The sequence below is a fragment of the Manihot esculenta genome, chromosome 10 (assembly GCF_001659605.2).
Source record: "Manihot esculenta cultivar AM560-2 chromosome 10, M.esculenta_v8, whole genome shotgun sequence".
Lineage (NCBI taxonomy): Eukaryota > Viridiplantae > Streptophyta > Magnoliopsida > Malpighiales > Euphorbiaceae > Manihot > Manihot esculenta.
Window position 1 is genome coordinate 31,557,343 of NC_035170.2, and position 17,653 is coordinate 31,574,995.

At 42.6% G+C, this 17,653-nt stretch overlaps 1 protein-coding gene across 1 annotated transcript; it reads right to left on the reverse strand.

The window, feature by feature from the left end:
• Positions 1-16,337: 16,337 nt before the first annotated feature.
• On the reverse strand, positions 16,338-17,135 carry LOC110625330. The gene is made up of 2 exons (XM_043961351.1): positions 16,836-17,135; positions 16,338-16,729 (listed from the first exon to the last, which is right to left on the reverse strand). Exons 1-2 carry the CDS (start codon positions 17,052-17,054, stop codon positions 16,634-16,636), a joined length of 315 nt encoding a protein of 104 aa, XP_043817286.1. The 5' UTR covers positions 17,055-17,135; the 3' UTR covers positions 16,338-16,633.
• Between the last annotated feature and the right edge of the window lie 518 nt (positions 17,136-17,653).

Here is a 17,653-nt window from a genome sequence, read left to right on the forward strand (position 1 = left end):
TGAAAATAATAATAATAACAATAATTTATTAAGAGATTTAATAGTTTAAAAAGAGTTTACTTAGAAAGATATATAGTGAAAAATAAATATACTTAGAAAGATATATAATGAAAAATAAATATATAAATTAATAATATAGTTATATAATTATAGGATAGAAATATAAAAATTAATAATATATATGATAAATAAATTAAGTGGCAGATGTAATCAAATCGAGCCGAGTTTTTTAACGAGCCTGCTCGACGAGCATCTTAACGAGTCTATTCACGAGTCTCTTAACGAGTCTGTTCATGAGAGTTCACGAATCTCTTAACGAGCCTATTCACGAGCCACTTAACAAGTCAGTTCGCGAATTTTAATGAGTTGAATACTACTGAACTCAAGTTTGGCTCATTTAATTAACGATCCTAAAAATTCAGTTTGAGTTCGGCTCATTTAGAAATCGAATCAAGTCCGATCGAGTTTTTATTGAGCCGAGTCTGGAATAGCTTGGTTCATTTACAATCCTAGTAGTTGCCTACACAGCCACACTCTTCGCCATACAAAGTCGGATGGATTAAGGAAGGTCCGACAATTGAGGTCAATAGAATTTGCAGCTTGCCTATCTCGATTGGTAAATCTTATACTGAACCCGTTAATTGTGATGTTGTGGATATGGATTGCTGTAGAATTTTGCTAGGTCGCCTTTGACAGTTCGATGTTGATACTTTGCATAAGGGGAAGGAGAGTTCATACATGTTCACGTGGAATCAAAAGAAGATTACTATTTTGCCTTTCAGTTCTGCGAAACATTCTAAAGTAGAAAGGAAGAATGTTGTTGTTGTTTCCACGGGAGTGCAGAGGCTATCAGGTGCAGTTGAAAAATCTGGACGCATACTGGCTTTATTGGTAAGAGCAAAAGGTGCAATAGAGGATGCACCATCTTTACCACCGCCCGTTAAAGAGCTATTGAAGGAGTTTCCTAAGATAATGAAGAAATCTTCTAAGCTTTCAACTCTACGAGATATCCAACATCAGATTGATCTCATTCTTAGATCAAAATTATTGAATCTGCCTCATTACATGATGATTCCAAAGGAGAGTGAAATCCTCCAAGAACAGGTTGAAGAATTATTGAAGAAGGGGCATATTCGGGAGAGCATTAGCCCCTGCGGAGTACCTACCCTATTAGTTCCAAAGAAAGATGGGACTTGGAGAATGCGTGTGGATAGCAGGGCCATCAATAAAATTACAGTTCAGTATCGATTTTCTATTTCACGACTAGATGACATGCTAGATCAGCTATCCGGGTCTAAAATCTTATCTAAGATCGACCTTAAAAGCAGCTATCACCAAGTTTGAATTAAGGAGGGAGATGAATGGGAGACAACATTCAACACTAAGAAAAGCTTGTATGAGTAGTTGGTTTTGCCCTTTGGTTTGACGAAGGCACTTAGCACTTTTATGCGACTTATGAACTAGGTTTTGCGTCCTTTCTTACGTAAATTTGTGGTTGTTTATTTTGATGAAATCTTGATTTTTAACCGCAGGGAAGAAGAACATTTACAGCATCTTCGTCAAGTCATGATAGCCTTGCAAGAAAGTGAGCTGGTTATTAATATGAAAAAGTGCATTTATATGATGGAGTGCATTCTGTTCCTGGGATTTGTTGTTAGTGCAGAAGGGATACATGTTGATGAGAAGAAGGTAGAACCAATACGGAATTGGCCCATTCCCAAAACTATTTCTGAAGTTTACAGCTTTCATGGCCTTGCTACTTTCTATAAACGGTTTATTAGAAATTTCAGCAGCATCATTGCCCCTATCACAGATTGCTTGAAGAAAGAGAGAGTGTAGAAATTTGCTTGGACTGACACTGGCAACAAGAGCTTTGAAGAGATTAAAGATAAGATTACTTCTGCCCCTATTCTTGCTCTACCTGATTTTGATAAACTTTTTGATGTTAAATGTGATGCTTGTGGAGTTGGGATTGGCGGAGTGCTGTCACAGTCTAAAAGGCCTATTGCCTTCTTTAGTGAGAAACTTAATGAAGGTAGGAAGAAGTGGTTCACTTATGAACATGAGTTATATGCAATATTCTATACTTTTAAAACTTGGGAGCAGTATCTGATGGAGCAAGAGTTTATTATTCACACAGATCATCAATCTTTGATCCACTTTAAAACTCAAAAACATGTGAATAAGTGATCAAGCATAATTTAGCCACATTTTTAGTATATTTATTACTGTTTAATTACACATTTTTCTAGCTTAATTTATGTTTTTGTTATATTTTTGTAGAAAAAGAAGAAAATGGAAAGTTGGAGTGAAGAAAAAGCTGGAAAAGTGATTGGGTCAAAGTGATTTGGCCAAAACACTGCCCAGATCAAGCTGAAGCAGAAACCTGGAGGCAACAGGCAGAAGTGATTTGGGCAAGTGATCTGCCCAAATCACCGCCCAAATCACTTGCAGAGACAGAAAGCTAAAAACTGGACTGACTCACGGAAAAGCGATTGGGGCAAGTGATCTGCCCAAATCACTGCCCCAATCACACTGACAGCAGAAATAGATAGCAGAGGCGGAAAAAGTGCAGGGAACCGAAATTTGAATTTTGAGAAGACCAATGTAATACCCGGCTAGACTCCGGTATCGGAATTCCTACCGTCTGGTGAAATCTCGGATGTCGGAAACCTCTAAAAAGGTAAAATCATATTTTTATAAAATGTTTTAATGTATCTTATGGTTTTAAGCAAAAAGGAAATTGAGTTTTAAATGAAAAAGACCAAGGAGACATTTCCAGGTTCGGCCGCTGAACCCCAAGTTCGGCCGCCGAACGTGGGATGGTTTAAGGGGGCAAGTTAGGCTTCCGAAAGTTTCAAAGGTTCGGCCGCCGAACCTCATGTTCGGCCCTCCGAACTTGCATGAGTTTTGGAAGCACTTTAGGCTGCCGAAAGGTGATCTGCCAGCCCCTATATAAGAGCTCCATGGCCGTAACGGGCGAGTTTTCTCCCCATTTTCGGCCACGGTGAGTTTTTGCTCTCCCATGGTTCATTTTAGATGTTTTTCCTTCGATCTTTCATGTTTTAACAAGCTTTATGTTGATTTGATGATATTTGAACAAAAGAGCGAGTTTTGGAAGCTTGGAGACCAAAGAGTTGAGATCTCTCCCATCTCCAAGTTGGATCATCTCTAATCTCGTTCTTCAAGAGGTAAGAGTAGATCCATAGTTCCTTTAATGTTTTAAGTAAGTTTTATGAAGTTTCTTGGGGTAGAAATGCATGTGTAGGTTTATGTGAAGTTTATGGGTTTACTGTGCGTTTATGAACAATGTATGTTCGTTATGCATGTTTGATGTGTTGTAGTTGGGGTTTAGGATAGTTTGAAGCCCCTAGGAGCTTGTATGCTTGAGTATACATGTTGTAGAATAGAAAAATGCATGATTGAATGAGTTGGGAGGCGTTTATGCATGTTGAGCTGAGTTTCTGCCCTTTTGGGAAGAACTCAGGTTCGACAGCCGAAGGCTCTTTCGGCCGCCGAACCTGCCTTTGGTAGCATGTATCGGCTGCCGAACCCTGCCCCCGAAAGTGGACTTTCGGCTCTGGAAGGGAGTTTCGGCCGCCGAAGGTGCCGCCGAACATGCATGAGTTTCGTCTCTGGAGGGAACCTTTGGCCGCCGAAAGTGCCGCCGAAGGTGCATGACTTTCGACTCTGGAGGGCCTTTCGGCCGTCGAACCTGCCGCCGAAAGTGCCCTGTTCAGCCCTCCTTTGCATGATTTATGTGATTGTGTTAAGGTGTTTTAGGGGGTTTTTGGGGAGTATTTTAGAGTCATGTTTATGTATGTTAGGTCCCTCACTTGAGTCCACTTGTGTAGGTTCGGACCCGAGGAACCGAGGACCCCAGCAGTGAGTTCAGCTGCTTCTGAGTCTATTAGAGCTTCAGCCAGAGGTGAGTGGAATATCTTATTTCATTTCAAAGTAAATAAATAAATTCTGAGCATGATACACGCATCATGAATGCCATGAGATATACTAGGGTGCTTGCATTAGAATTCACGAGTATGTTGCATTGCATAATATGTTGTGGATGTGGGTGAATGTTGGATGATCCTTTAGCCGTACTAAGTTATGATATGATGTGATACGGTATGGAAGACTAGTGAGGCCCATTCTACACCCCTGGCACTATGTAAGAGAAAGACCAGTGAGGCCCATTCTACGCCCCTGGCATATTGGAATGTTATGTTATGAATGTAATGTAAGAGAAAGACCAGTGAGGTCTAGTCTACGCCCCTGGCACTATTGGAATGAGTAGTGGGCTATTGGTGACAAGTTCACCCTTGATGTGGATTGTTTGTGATATGTTGCATTTCATGAAAGCATGAAATTTAAATTGAATGTTTAATTATTCTACTCACTGGGCTTTATAGCTCACCCCTCTCCCTTAACCCTCAGGTTTGCAGGTACAGGGTAGACCATGAGGTCAGCAGGAGTAGAGTTATGTGTTATGTAATAGCTAGATGTGGACATGGATATGATGTAATGTAAACGTATGATATAGAAATGTTATGTAATGATGTTTATGAAAGTTTAGAGTTGTGCTTGACCATAGTATTGTATTAATCCCTTTCTAGTACATGATCTTAATGTTTAACGATGATTATTGTAAACCAAACTTAATTTATGTTATGTCACCCCATTGGAGCATTGATGAGGACTCCAAGGTGGGGTTAATGTTTATGTTTATGAATAGTGTATGCTCAGGTTGAGTTTGGTGATTGAATAGAAAGAAAAGTTCAAAATTTTTATGTATGTTGTTGATCATGTATGGGATTAAACAGGTTCACAGGATGAATGTTTGGCTTGCTACGGGTTCCGGCGGCCTTAAGCCGATCTGGATCCTAGCGCTGGTAGCGGTCCGATTTTCGGGTCGTTACGGATTGGTATCAAAGCCCTAGGTTCATATGGTCGGACCTAGAGTGTCGGGCTCATAGATGTTCTAGAAGGTCAAGCACAATAGGAAGATCATGTCCACTAGGATAGGATGTAGAGTCCTGTCTTGAATGATGATGTGAAATGCCATGATTTTATGCATGTGCATTAATGATATGCTATGTATGTGATGTATGTGATGCGGGTTCATGTGTTTGCACATGAACCATTTGATGCTAATGTTTATGTGATGTGTGCTGTTTTCAGAAAACAGGATGAGAGGAACTCGTCGATCTGCACGATTGACTGGAGTACCACCCCAGGACGAGGGCACTGATGCCCGTCCTCCTGTATTGCCTAGGGCAATGTCAAGTAGGTCCAACAGGGAAAGAGCAGTGAGAGACCCTAGATGGTCTTTGGATATGAACAGAAGCAGATCAGTGAGGGGAACAGTACAAGGGGATATGTCAGAGGATGTGGGGGATCAGATGGATGTGGATCAGAGGAGGGATGGCAGTCTCGGAGTAAGTATGTCGGAAGAGGGAATGGGAGAGTCCCAAGGAGGCACTCAGGCCTCGGGATTTGTTCAGCCACCTTTTTACCCACCCTTTTCACATAATCCAGGGTATTCGATGGGAGGTACATCGGATTACCCAAGTTTTAACCCTTATCACTCTCAGATGCCATACCCACCTTTCTACCCACCGTACCCACAATACCCTATGTACCCACCCCCACCCTACCATCTAGGTACAGCAAACCCTACCCCAGGGGATGCTGCACCTCCTTCACCACCAGCAGCACCTACTGTCCCAGAAACCCAAATGCCTAAACCTAGCTCATCTGGGGGGAGCAAGGTCAAGATGACCGATTACATAAAGCTGGGTGCTCCCCAGTTTGAAACTGGTGATGACCCGTTTGTGTACCTTGAGAGGGTCAAGACAATTACAGATGAGATAGGAGCTGATGACAGTAGAGCCATTCAGATGGCTGGGTTCACACTAAAATGCAAGAAGGCCCGAGAGTGGTTTAAGAACTATGTGAACCCGAGGTTGGACAGCCTATCATGGGAGGAGTTTGCAAATGAGTTTGCAGGATGGGCTTTCCCTGACAGTTCAAGGGAGTTGAAGATGATTGAGTTCGAGCAGCTGAGGCAGACGGATGAGATGAGTGTGGATGAGTTCACAGACAGATTTTTGGAGCTGTTGCCGTTTGCCGGGCAAAATCTGGATACAGATCAGAAAAAGTCAAGGAGGTATATCATGAAGCTCCACTCCAGGTATTCCTCCTTGATTCAGTCAGCAGAGAGGGAGAGTTTCCATGACATTATGGATATGGCTCGGAGGATGGAGGCTAGTGCAATCATCGAGGGGAAAGTCAAACAATCAGTGGCACAGCCTTCTGGTTCCAAGACCCTAGGTGGGGGCAAGTTAGACCCTTCTTCTCTGAGTTCAGGCAGTAAGAGGTGGAGTAGTACCACCAAGAAGCCAAAGAAGAACAAGTTCTGGAATAAGATCAAGTCTGGTCTGGGATTAGGAAGTGGTTCAAGCTCAGGTGCAGATAATGCAGTATGCAAGAAGTGTGGGAAGCCGCACAAAGGAGTATGTCTGGTTGGGACGACAGCCTGCTTCAGATGTGGGCAGGCGGGACACATGGCTAACTCGCGGTTGTCGAAGCCGGTTAAAAATAACCTTTCTGGTTATCAACAATTTACAACTGCAGATAGTGGTGAAAGGATCGAATCCACAGGGAATTGAAGACTTACCTATTTTCCTTATCAAGACCAATAAAATAAACTGAAACAAAAATAAACTGCAAAAGAAGAAAACTGAAAACGAGATAAACTGAAACGAGATAAAACTGAAACGAGATAAAACTGAAATAAGATAAAACTGAAACGAGATAAAACTGAAAACGAGATAAACTGAAATGAGATAAAACTGAAATGAGATAAAACTGAAACGAGATAAAACTGAAAGAGAAATAAACGGAAAGCAAAATAAACTGAAACGAGATAAAACTGAAAGTGGAATAAAAATAAATTGCAGTAAAAGTAAAATGGGGAGTTTGAGATTGGTTTGATTAACAAACTACTGAAAGCAATTAAAATAAGCAAATAACAAAATAAAAGAGAAATAAATAATGAGAAAGATCTAGTTGAAGAGTTGGATCCACTTTAGTTGTTGGGATTGATCATTGACACTTAGTTTCCTTTGGGTTGATTCAATAGATTAGTTATGGAGATGGAAGACGCTTCTCACCACCATTATCTCTCCTTATTATTAAACCAATTAGGGAACGTCCTCTAATTAATTACTAATTAACAAATTGCAAAGGAACGTCCTTGGGCCTTAGGCATCAAAACAATTGTCAATTGCATTAAGAAATAGAGAGATCCAATCCTAGCTACCCAAACGTATGGAGATAACGCTAGATCATACAATTTCCTTGGGTTTTATCCCAAGTGTTCTCATGTAAGAATAATCTAAGCAATTACGGACTTAAATCATCCAAACTAACATATTATTACTTTGCAATCAAGAATCAACGTAGATCTAAACAACAAAGCAATATTAAAATCAAGCATGAAATTGCATAAATATTGAACAACCAAAAGTTAAACAATGTTTGATCAAGTCTCCCAATCCATAAAACAACCAAAGTATCACCTAATCTTCAACTAGAATAAAAGATTTCAGCCTCTCATGGCTGAAACAAAACCAAAAATAAAAGAAAAGAAGAAAGGTAGAAGAAGAGATGTGAATTTCGTAGGTGTCTCCCAAGGGGAGCTTAAGGGGCATGTAGAGGCTCCTTATGTGGCTTTTTATAGTTGAAAAGTGTTGTCCAAGGTCATACTTACTGCCCAAGAGGTATTTTCTGCCCAAGTTATGTCTGAAAAGGAAAGAATCGCGTTTTTCGGCTTCAGAAGGAAGGCTGCGCGCGAATGCTTTGCGGAAGGAAGTTGGTGCGCGCGGTTTGGTCTCAGAAAGGGAAGGAGGCACAGATTGTGCTTCCTAAATAAGTTTAGATGCTGACCTTGCTTCCTAATTAGTGTAGAGGCTGCCCAAGGTGCTGCCCATGCTCAACTTGTTGCCCAAGTTGTTGCAGAAAAGGAAGGTGGCGCGCAGATGGCTCTCAGAAGAGGAAAACGCGCAGATTGTTTCTGAATAGGAAGTATGCACGAATTTTGGTCTTCAAAAGGGAAGATATGCTGTCCATACATTCCTTTTTAGGTGGAGCCTCTTTTGAAATTCGAATGTTGAACGCAGAAGAGGAAGAGCATCTCTTTGAGATCTTGCTGCCTAAATAAGAAGATATGACTGTAGCAGTGTGTGCACATTTTTGAACAAGGAAAGAAAGATCTGCGATTTGAATTTCAAATAATCTTCTGACTGAGCTTTCCTTGTTTGCTTTTGCTTCTGCACTTTCCTCATTTGAAAACTTTCCTTTTTCTGAAAACTTTCCTTATTTGGAAACTTTCCTTATTTGGCACTTTTTGGCAGTTTTAAGAGCATTTTCTCCAGATTGTCTCTTTACACCTAATATCTGCAAAACATAATCAAAACCACAAAATTAAGCAGAAAAGATGTAAATAAACATCAAGAACATAATGATAAAATGGACTAAAATATGCTCTATCAATGGCACGAGAGTGTCCTAGAGCAGCTTTCATGGCGCAGTCTTAACAGACAGCTTCTGGTAGTGTGGCTCAGCCAGTAGCTCCAGCCGCGACTCAAGCTAGTGGCAGAGGCAGAGGAAGAGGGGCAGCCTCTTCTTCAGCGGGTTTCAGGGGTGAGGGCCCTTCAGCTCCAGCACGGATCTTCACCATGACTCAGCAGGAGGCAAATGCATCGAACACCGTGGTGGCAGATAATCTCATCATTGGTTGCTCGGATGTTTATGCCTTAATGGACCCTGGTGCATCTCATTCTTTCATTGCTTCGAGGGCCGTCGAGAGGTTGGGATTGATGGTCTTTGGGTTAGAGTGTCCCCTATGGGTCAGTGGACCCAAGTGTGACCCGTCAGTGGCAGAGTCAGTCTGCCAGTGTAGTCCAGTTTTTGTGGAGGGAAGATGCCTGTTTGCCGACCTTGTGGTTCTAGATTTGACAGATTTTGACGTCATTCTAGGGATGGATTGGCTATCTACCCATGGTGCTACCTTGGATTGCAGAGACAAGGTAGTCAGGTTCAGATGTCAGGATGGGTCAGAGGTTGTCTTCAGAGGAGACAGGGGGAGTACACCTAGAGGTTTGATATCAGCCCTTCAGGCTCATAGGCTACTCAGGAGAGGTTGTCAGGGTTTTCTAGCTCATGTGAGAGAGCTGGATAGTCATGTCAGAAAGCCCGCCTCAGTGCCAGTGGTCAGAGAGTTCTTAAATGTTTTTCCAGACGAGCTGCCAGGTTTACCACCTGCTAGGGAGATTGAGTTTGAAATTGAATTGATGCCTGGAACTAGACCGATCTCTATCCCTCCCTACAGGATGGCACCAGCAGAATTGAAGGAGTTGAAAGAGCAGTTGCAAGAGCTGGTAGATAGGGGTTTCATCCGACCGAGTACCTCACCTTGGGGTGCTCCAGTGCTATTTGTGAAAAAGAAAGATGGATCCCTCAGACTTTGTATCGACTACAGGCAGTTGAACAAGGTCACTACCAAGAATAAGTACCCGTTGCCAAGGATCGACGATCTATTCGACCAGCTAGCAGGAGAAGGTTGTTTCTCCAAGATAGATCTGAGATCAGGGTACCATTAGCTGAGGATAAGGGAAGAGGATGTACCGAAGACAACATTCAGGACCAGATATGGGCATTATGAGTTCCTTGTGATGCCGTTCGGGTTAACCAATGCCCCTGCAGCATTCATGGATCTCATGAACAAAATGTTTAGACAGTACCTGGATCACTTTGTTATTGTCTTCATAGATGATATCTTAGTGTATTCCAGGAATGCAGAGGAGCATGCCCATCATCTGAGGTTAGTTCTGCAAACCTTGAGGGAACATGGCTTGTATGCTAAGTTCTCCAAGTGTGAGTTCTGGCTGAGGAGCATCTCCTTCTTGGGGCATGTGGTGTCAGAGAATGGAATCGAGGTAGACCCAAGAAAATGGAAGTTGTAGCTAACTGGCCTAGACACACTACGGTGACAGAGATCAAGAGTTTCTTGGGTTTGGCAGGTTACTACAGGAGGTTCGTTCAGGACTTCTCTAAGATTGCAGCTCCCATGACCAGATTGACTAAGAAGAACCAGAGGTTCGTGTGGACTGACCAGTGTGGAGAGAGCTTTGAGGAGTTAAAAAAGAGGTTGACTTCAGCACCGGTGTTAGCTCTGCCAGCGAGTAATGAAGACTTTGCAGTGTATTGCGATGCGTCCCGTGTGGGACTGGGTTGTGTGCCAATGCAGAATGAAAGGGTGATTGCTTATGCTTCTAGGCAGTTGAAGAAGCACGAGTTGAATTACCCTACACACGACCTAGAGATGGCAGCGGTAATCTTTGCACTCAAGATGTGGAGGCACTACCTTTACGGGGTAAAATGTGAGATCTTCACAGATCATAAGAGCCTGCAGTACATCCTGAGTCAGAGAGAGCTGAATATGAGGCAGAAAAGATGGGTATAACTGCTCAGTGACTATGATTGCAAGATCTAGTACCATCCGAGTAAGGCGAATGTTGTGGCAGACGCCTTAAGCCGGAAATCACTTGGCAGTTTGTCCCATATTTCAGCAGAGAGGAGGCCAGTAGTGAGGGAGTTCTTCGAGCTCATCAATGAAGGGTTACAGTTGGAGTTGTTTGGTACAGGTGCTTTAGTTGCCCAGATGAGAGTGACACCCGTGTTTCTGGAGCAGGTGGCTCAGAAACAGCATGAGGACCCAGAGTTAGTGAAGATTGCCAGGACTGTTCAGTCAGGCAAGGATAGTGAGTTCAAATTCGACAACAAGGGGATCCTCCGCTATGGAAACAGATTATGTGTACCAAATGACGTAGGGCTGAAGGGAGACATTATGAGAGAGGCTCATAATGCCAGATACAGCGTTGACCTCGGAGCCACCAAGATGTATCAAGATCTGAAGAAAGTGTATTGGTGGCCAGCTATGAAGAAAGAAGTGGCACAGTTTGTGTCAGCCTGCGAAGTGTGTCAAAGGGTGAAGCTGGAACATCAGAAATCGGCTGTAATGCTTAACCCACTACCTATTCCAGAGTGGAAATGGGAGAATATAGCTATGGACTTCGTGGTGGGGTTACCGGCAACGTCCAACAGATTGGACTCCATATGGGTGATTGTGGATAGACTGACCAAATCTGCTCACTTCATCCCTGTTAGGAGTGGCTATTCTGTGGACAAGTTGGCGCAGGTGTATGTTGATGAGATCGTCAGGCTGCATGGGGTTCCTGTTTCAATAGTGTTTGATCGAGGGCCCCAGTTCACCTCCAGGTTTTGGCGGAGTCTGCAGAACGCTATGGGTACCAGGTTGGATTTTAGCACTGCTTTCCATCCACAGACGGACGGACAATCAGAGAGGACTATCCAGACAATAGAGGATATGCTCAGAATGTGTGTGCTGGATTTTGGCGGTTCTTGGAGGCAGCATCTACCTTTAGTGGAGTTTACCTACAATAACAGCCATCATGCCAGCATAGGGATGGCCCCATATGAAGCTTTGTATGGAAGGAAGTGCAGGTCACCTGTCTGCTGGGAAGAAATTGGAGAAGAGGCCTTGGCAGGGCCTGAGCTAGTAGAGATCACCAGCAAAGTGGTGCCCATAATCAGAGAAAGAATCAAGACTGCTGCAAGCAGGCAAAAGAGTTATGTAAATATCCGCAGAAGGCAAGTAGAGTTTCAGGAGGGGGATTTGGTATTGCTCAAGGTGTCTCCAATGAAAGGGGTGATTCAGTTTGGGAAGAAAGGTAAGCTAGCTCCACGGTACATCGGACCCTTTGAAGTCTTGCAAAAGATTGGGAATGTATCGTACAAGCTGGACTTGCCTGCTTCAATGGAGAGAATCCATCCGGTTTTCCATGTTTCCATGTTAAGAAAGTTCGTGTCAGATCCGGGCAAGGTTCTTAGTGAGCCTGATGTGGAGATCCAAGAGGATCTCACCTATGTTGAACAGCCAGTACGGATCTTAGACACCCAGATCAGAAAGCTAAGGAACAAGGAAATCCCGATGGTGAAAGTCCTTTGGAATCACCACAACATCGAAGAGTGTACCTGGGAGACACGGGAGTATATGCTCCGGCAATATCCTCATCTCTTCTAAGGTGAGTTTTTATGTGCTTTGTATAAATGTTATGTTTTATCCTATGCCATGTGTTTGTTTGGTGAACATTCGGGGACGAATGTTCTTAAGGGGGGAAGAATGTAATACATAAGAGCTCCATGGCCGTAACGGGCGAGTTTTCTCCCCATTTTCGGCCACGGTGAGTTCTTGCTCTCCCATGGTTCATTTTAGATGTTTTTCCTTTGATCTTTCATGTTTTAACAAGCTTTATATTGATTTGAAGATATTTGAATAAAAGAGCGAGTTTTGGAAGCTTGGAGACCAAAGAGTTGAGATCTCTCCCATCTCCAAGTTGGATCGTCTCTCCTCTCGTTCTTCAAGAGGTAAGAGTAGATCCATAGTTCCTTTAATGTTTTAAGTAAGTTTTATGAAGTTTCTTGGGGTAGAAATGCATGTGTAGGTTTATGTGGAGTTTATGGGTTTACTGTGCGTTTATGAACAATGTATGTTGGTTATGCATGTTTGATGTGTTGTAGTTGGGGTTTAGGATAGTTTGAAGCCCCTAGGAGCTTGTATGCTTGAGTATACATGTTGTAGAATAGGAAAATGTATGATTGAATGAGTTGGGAGGCGTTTATGCATGTTGAGCTGAGTTTCTGCCCTTTTAGGAAGAACTCAGGTTCGGCAGCCGAAGGCTCTTTCGGCCGCCGAACCTGCCTTTGGTAGCATGTATCGGCTGCCGAACCCTGCCCCCGAAAGTGGACTTTCGGCTCTGGAAGGGAGTTTCGGCCGCCGAAGGTGCCGCCGAACATGCATGAGTTTCGTCTCTAGAGGGAACCTTCGGCCGCCGAAAGTGCCGCCGAAGGTGCATGACTTTCGACTCTGGAGGGCCTTTCGACCGCCGAACCTGCCACCGAAAGTGCCCTGTTCAGCCCTCCTTTGCATGATTTATGTGATTGTTTTAAGGTGTTTTAGGGGGTTTTTGGGGAGTATTTTAGAGTCATGTTTATGTATGTTAGGTCCCTCACTTGAGTCCACCTGTGTAGGTTCGGACCCGAGGAACCGAGGACCCCAGCAGTGAGTTCAGCTGCTTCTGAGTCTGTTAGAGCTTCAGCCAGAGGTGAGTGGAATATCTTATTTCATTTCAAAGTAAATAAATAAATTCTGAGCATGATACACGCATCATGAATGCCATGAGATATACTAGGGTGCTTGCATTAGAATTCACGAATATGTTGCATTGCATAATATGTTGTGGATGTGGGTGAATGTTGGATGATCCTTTAGCCGCACTACGTTATGATATGATGTGATACGGTATGGAAGACCAGTGAGGCCCATTCTACGCCCCTGGCACTATGTAAGAGAAAGACCAGTGAGGCCCATTCTACGCCCCTGGCATATTGGAATGTTATGTTATGAATGTAATGTAAGAGAAAGACCTGTGAGGCCCAGTCTACGCCCCTGGCACTATTGGAATGAGTAGTGGGCTATTGGTGACAAGTTCACCCTTGATGTGGATTGTTTGTGATATGTTGCATTTCATGAAAGTATGAAATTTAAATTGAATGTTTAATTATTCTGCTCACTGGGCTTTATAGCTCACCCCTCTCCCTTAACCCCCAGGTTTGCAGGTACAGGGTAGACCAGGAGGTCAGCAGGAGTAGAGTTATGTGTTATGTAATAGCTAGATGTGGACATGGATATGATGTAATGTAAACGTATGATATAGAAATGTTATGTAATGATGTTTATGAAAGTTTAGAGTTGTGCTTGACCATAGTATTGTATTAATCCCTTTCTAGTACATGATCTTAATGTTTAACGATGATTATTGTAAACCAAACTTAATTTATGTTATGTCACCCCATTGGAGCATTGATGAGGACTCCAAGGTGGGGTTAATGTTTATGTTTATGAATAGTGCATGCTCAGATTGAGTTTGGTGATTGAATGGAAAGAAAAGTTCAAAATTTTTATGTATGTTGTTGATCATGTATGGGATTAAACAGGTTCACAGGATGAATGTTTGGCTTGCTACGGGTCCCGGCGACCTTAAGTTGATCTGGATCCTAGCGCCGGTAGTGGTCCAGATCGACTTAAGGTCGCCGGGACCCGTAGCAAGCCTAACATACAACCTGTCATACTTGATAATCCCATACATGATCATGCATTTACATAAAAATTTCAAACTTTTTCATTCACCAAGCTTGACCTGTGCATGCATCATAACCATAACATAAACCCCACACAAGAGCCCTCATCAAATGCTCTAGTGGGGCATCATATCATACATCAAGCTTGGTCTATCATTTCTTAACATTAAAACATTTATCATAACGATCATGTACAAAAAGGGGATTAACATATCATTAGGGCCAAGCACAATACTAAACCTCATAACATTCTCATACAATACTTCACAATATATTATCTTTCATTGTTTTCTCATGTCCACATCTAACTGTTACATACACAATACTTTTACTCTTGATGACTTCCTTGCCTATCTCGAATCTGCAAATCTGGGGGTTAAGGGAAAGGGGTGAGCTATTAGAGCTCAGTGAGCAGAATAGTAAAACATTATATTTAAAACATATGCTTTCATGGAATGCATCACATCACAAACAATTCACATCAAGGATGGACTTGTCACCAATAGCCCTTTACATTTCAAAGTGTCGGGACGTAGAATGGGTCAACCGGACTTTCTCTTAAGCATAACATATCATAACATTCCGATGTGCCGGGACTTAGAATGGGTCAACCAGACTTTCATACCGTATCATCGTCATCATATCATATCCAGGGCTAATGGGTCATCCAACATCCATTCACATCAACATCAAAGTATGCAATGCAACATATTCGTGGATTCTAATACAAGCAACCTAATATATCATGGCATTCGTGATGCATGAACATGCTCAAAATTTATTTACTTTAAAACATAAAGTTCCATTCTACTCACCTCAGGCTGACTCTGAAGAGACTCTGAAGCAGCTATCTCACTGATGGGGTCCTCGGTTCCTCGGGTCCAAACCTACACAGGTGGACTCAAATGAGGGACCAAACATACACTAACATAACTCTAAAGATCCCCCCAAAAACCTCTTAAAACATCATAAAACAATCATAGAAATCATACAAAAGAAGGTTGAACAGGGCACTTTCGGCGGCAGGTTCGGCGGCCGAAAGTCCCTCCAGAGCCGAAACTCAGCCACTTTCGGCGGCACCTTCGGCGGCCGAAAGTCCCTTCCAGAAACGAAACTCATGTACCTTCGGCGGCACCTTCGGCGGCCGAAACTCCCCTCCAGAGCCGAAAGTCCAACTTTCAGGGGCAGGGTTCGGCAGCCAAAAGCTTGCCTCCACAGGCAGGTTCGGCGGCCGAAAGTGCCTTCGGCTGCCGAACCTGAGTTCCTCCAGAAGTGGCAGAACTTAGCCCTTAGGCACATTTTGCCTCCCAAACTTTCCAAACTCAAACACAACACTCCTAAACATGCATAAACACATTCATAAGCATATAGGGGTCTCAAACTATCCTATACCCCAACAAACATCAACATGGCAACTCATTAATCATGCATTTCATACTTAACTCACATAAACCCTAACATTTAACAACTAGCCTAAACATGCATTTTTACCCCATAAACCTTCATAAAACTTGTTTAAATCATCGAAGGAGGCGAGGATCGACGCTTACCTCTTGAAGATCGAGAGAAAACGTGACCCAACTTGGAGATTTGGGGAAAATGGGTTCCGAAGGTCTCCAAGCTTCCAAACTTCGATCTTTGCTCTAAAACTTCAAAACCAAGTTAAAACTTGTTAGAAACTTGTAGGATTTGAAGGAAAACCTCAAAATCAACCATGGAAGGGCATGAACTCACCTTTGCCCGAAAATGGAGGAGAAAACTCGCCCATTTTCGGACATGGGACCTTTTATAGGTGGCTGGCCAGACCACCTTCGGAAGCCAAAGGTGACTCCAAAACTCCACCAAGTTCGGCGGCCGAACCTGGAATTTCCTCCATAGTGCTTTTCTTTCAAAAACTTAATTTCTTTCTTACTTAAAACCTTAAAACACTTGAAAATATTTTAGAAAAACATATTTTACCCTTCTAGAGGATTCCGACATCCGAGATTCCGCCGGACGGTAGGAATTTCGATGCCGGAGTCTAGCTGGGTATTACAATTATTAGAAAAATTATGGCGATTATTAGAATTCTTTCGCACATTATGAGCAACAACTGGTGCAGGATCATCAATAGAATTAATCCGTTTCAAATATAACTCATGAGACAGAAGCTTTTCCTGAAGTGCTTCAAACGAAATTACTGTGTCTCTAGCTCGAACCGCAGCAGCAATATCCCTGAAATCAGACCCCACACCATTCAACACATGAATAACAAGATCAATCTCAGAAATCAGACTCCCAGAAATAGCCAAATCTTCTGAAATTGCCTTAACCGTCTGTAAATAGTCAGATACAGATCGATTCTCACGTTTCAGATTAGCAAGCTTCTCACGAAGCGACAGTATTCTCGTGGCATTCCTATTAGCACACGATGATTTGATGTTATTCCATGCCTCCGCTGAAGTCTCTGCATAAGAGACTACATGCATAAAAGAGAAACTAGTGGAAGCAATAATCGCTGCCAGTATCAACTGATCTTGGCAGACCCAAAACTCATGATCAGAATTAGGTACCTCTTTCCCTTCCTTTTGAACACCTTGAGACGGACAGGGAAAGCTTCCATCAACATAACCCATTAGATTATGCCCACGCAACACCGGCACGATCTGAGCGCGCCAAGCAGGATAATTTTCTCTCGTAAGCTTCAATGGAAACTGTGATGCAGCATTAAGAGAGACTAGCATCTTTCCAGAAGAATGAATAACACCGGTTGTGTTCGAAGCAGAAGCCATTAAAATAGAATGGATTCGCAGAGGAAGAAAACTAGATCTGTAGTGGAAAACTCAAGAGTTTTCTAGCTTTGATACCATAAAATAACTCACACAATATTAATAAACTGTTGAACAATTGATATTTGTATTGAGTATTTACTGCTATATTTATACAGCAGAGAGTGGTTACAAAGGATAAGATTTACAGATACAAAATAGTATATGTATATCAAAATACAACAGAATAACAAACTATGACTTATCTGTATTTTGTGCTTCAACAGTTCGCTTACATGGTGTAACGACCCGGAAATCCGACCCGTTACCGGCGCTAGGATCCAGATCGGCTTAAGGCCGCCGGGACCCGTAGCAAGCCTACATACCTCCTGTAAACCTGTGGAATCCCATACATAACAACATATACATGATCTGTAAAAAATTTTCTTTTCTCTTATCCAAGCAAAACCTGTGCATGCACAAAATCATACATAAACCCCACACTGGAGTCCTCATCAAATACTCCAATGGGGTATCATCATCATACATATCAGCTTGGATAATCATGGTCATTAACATCATTACTCATTAAACACTCTGTACATAATGGGGATTCACACACC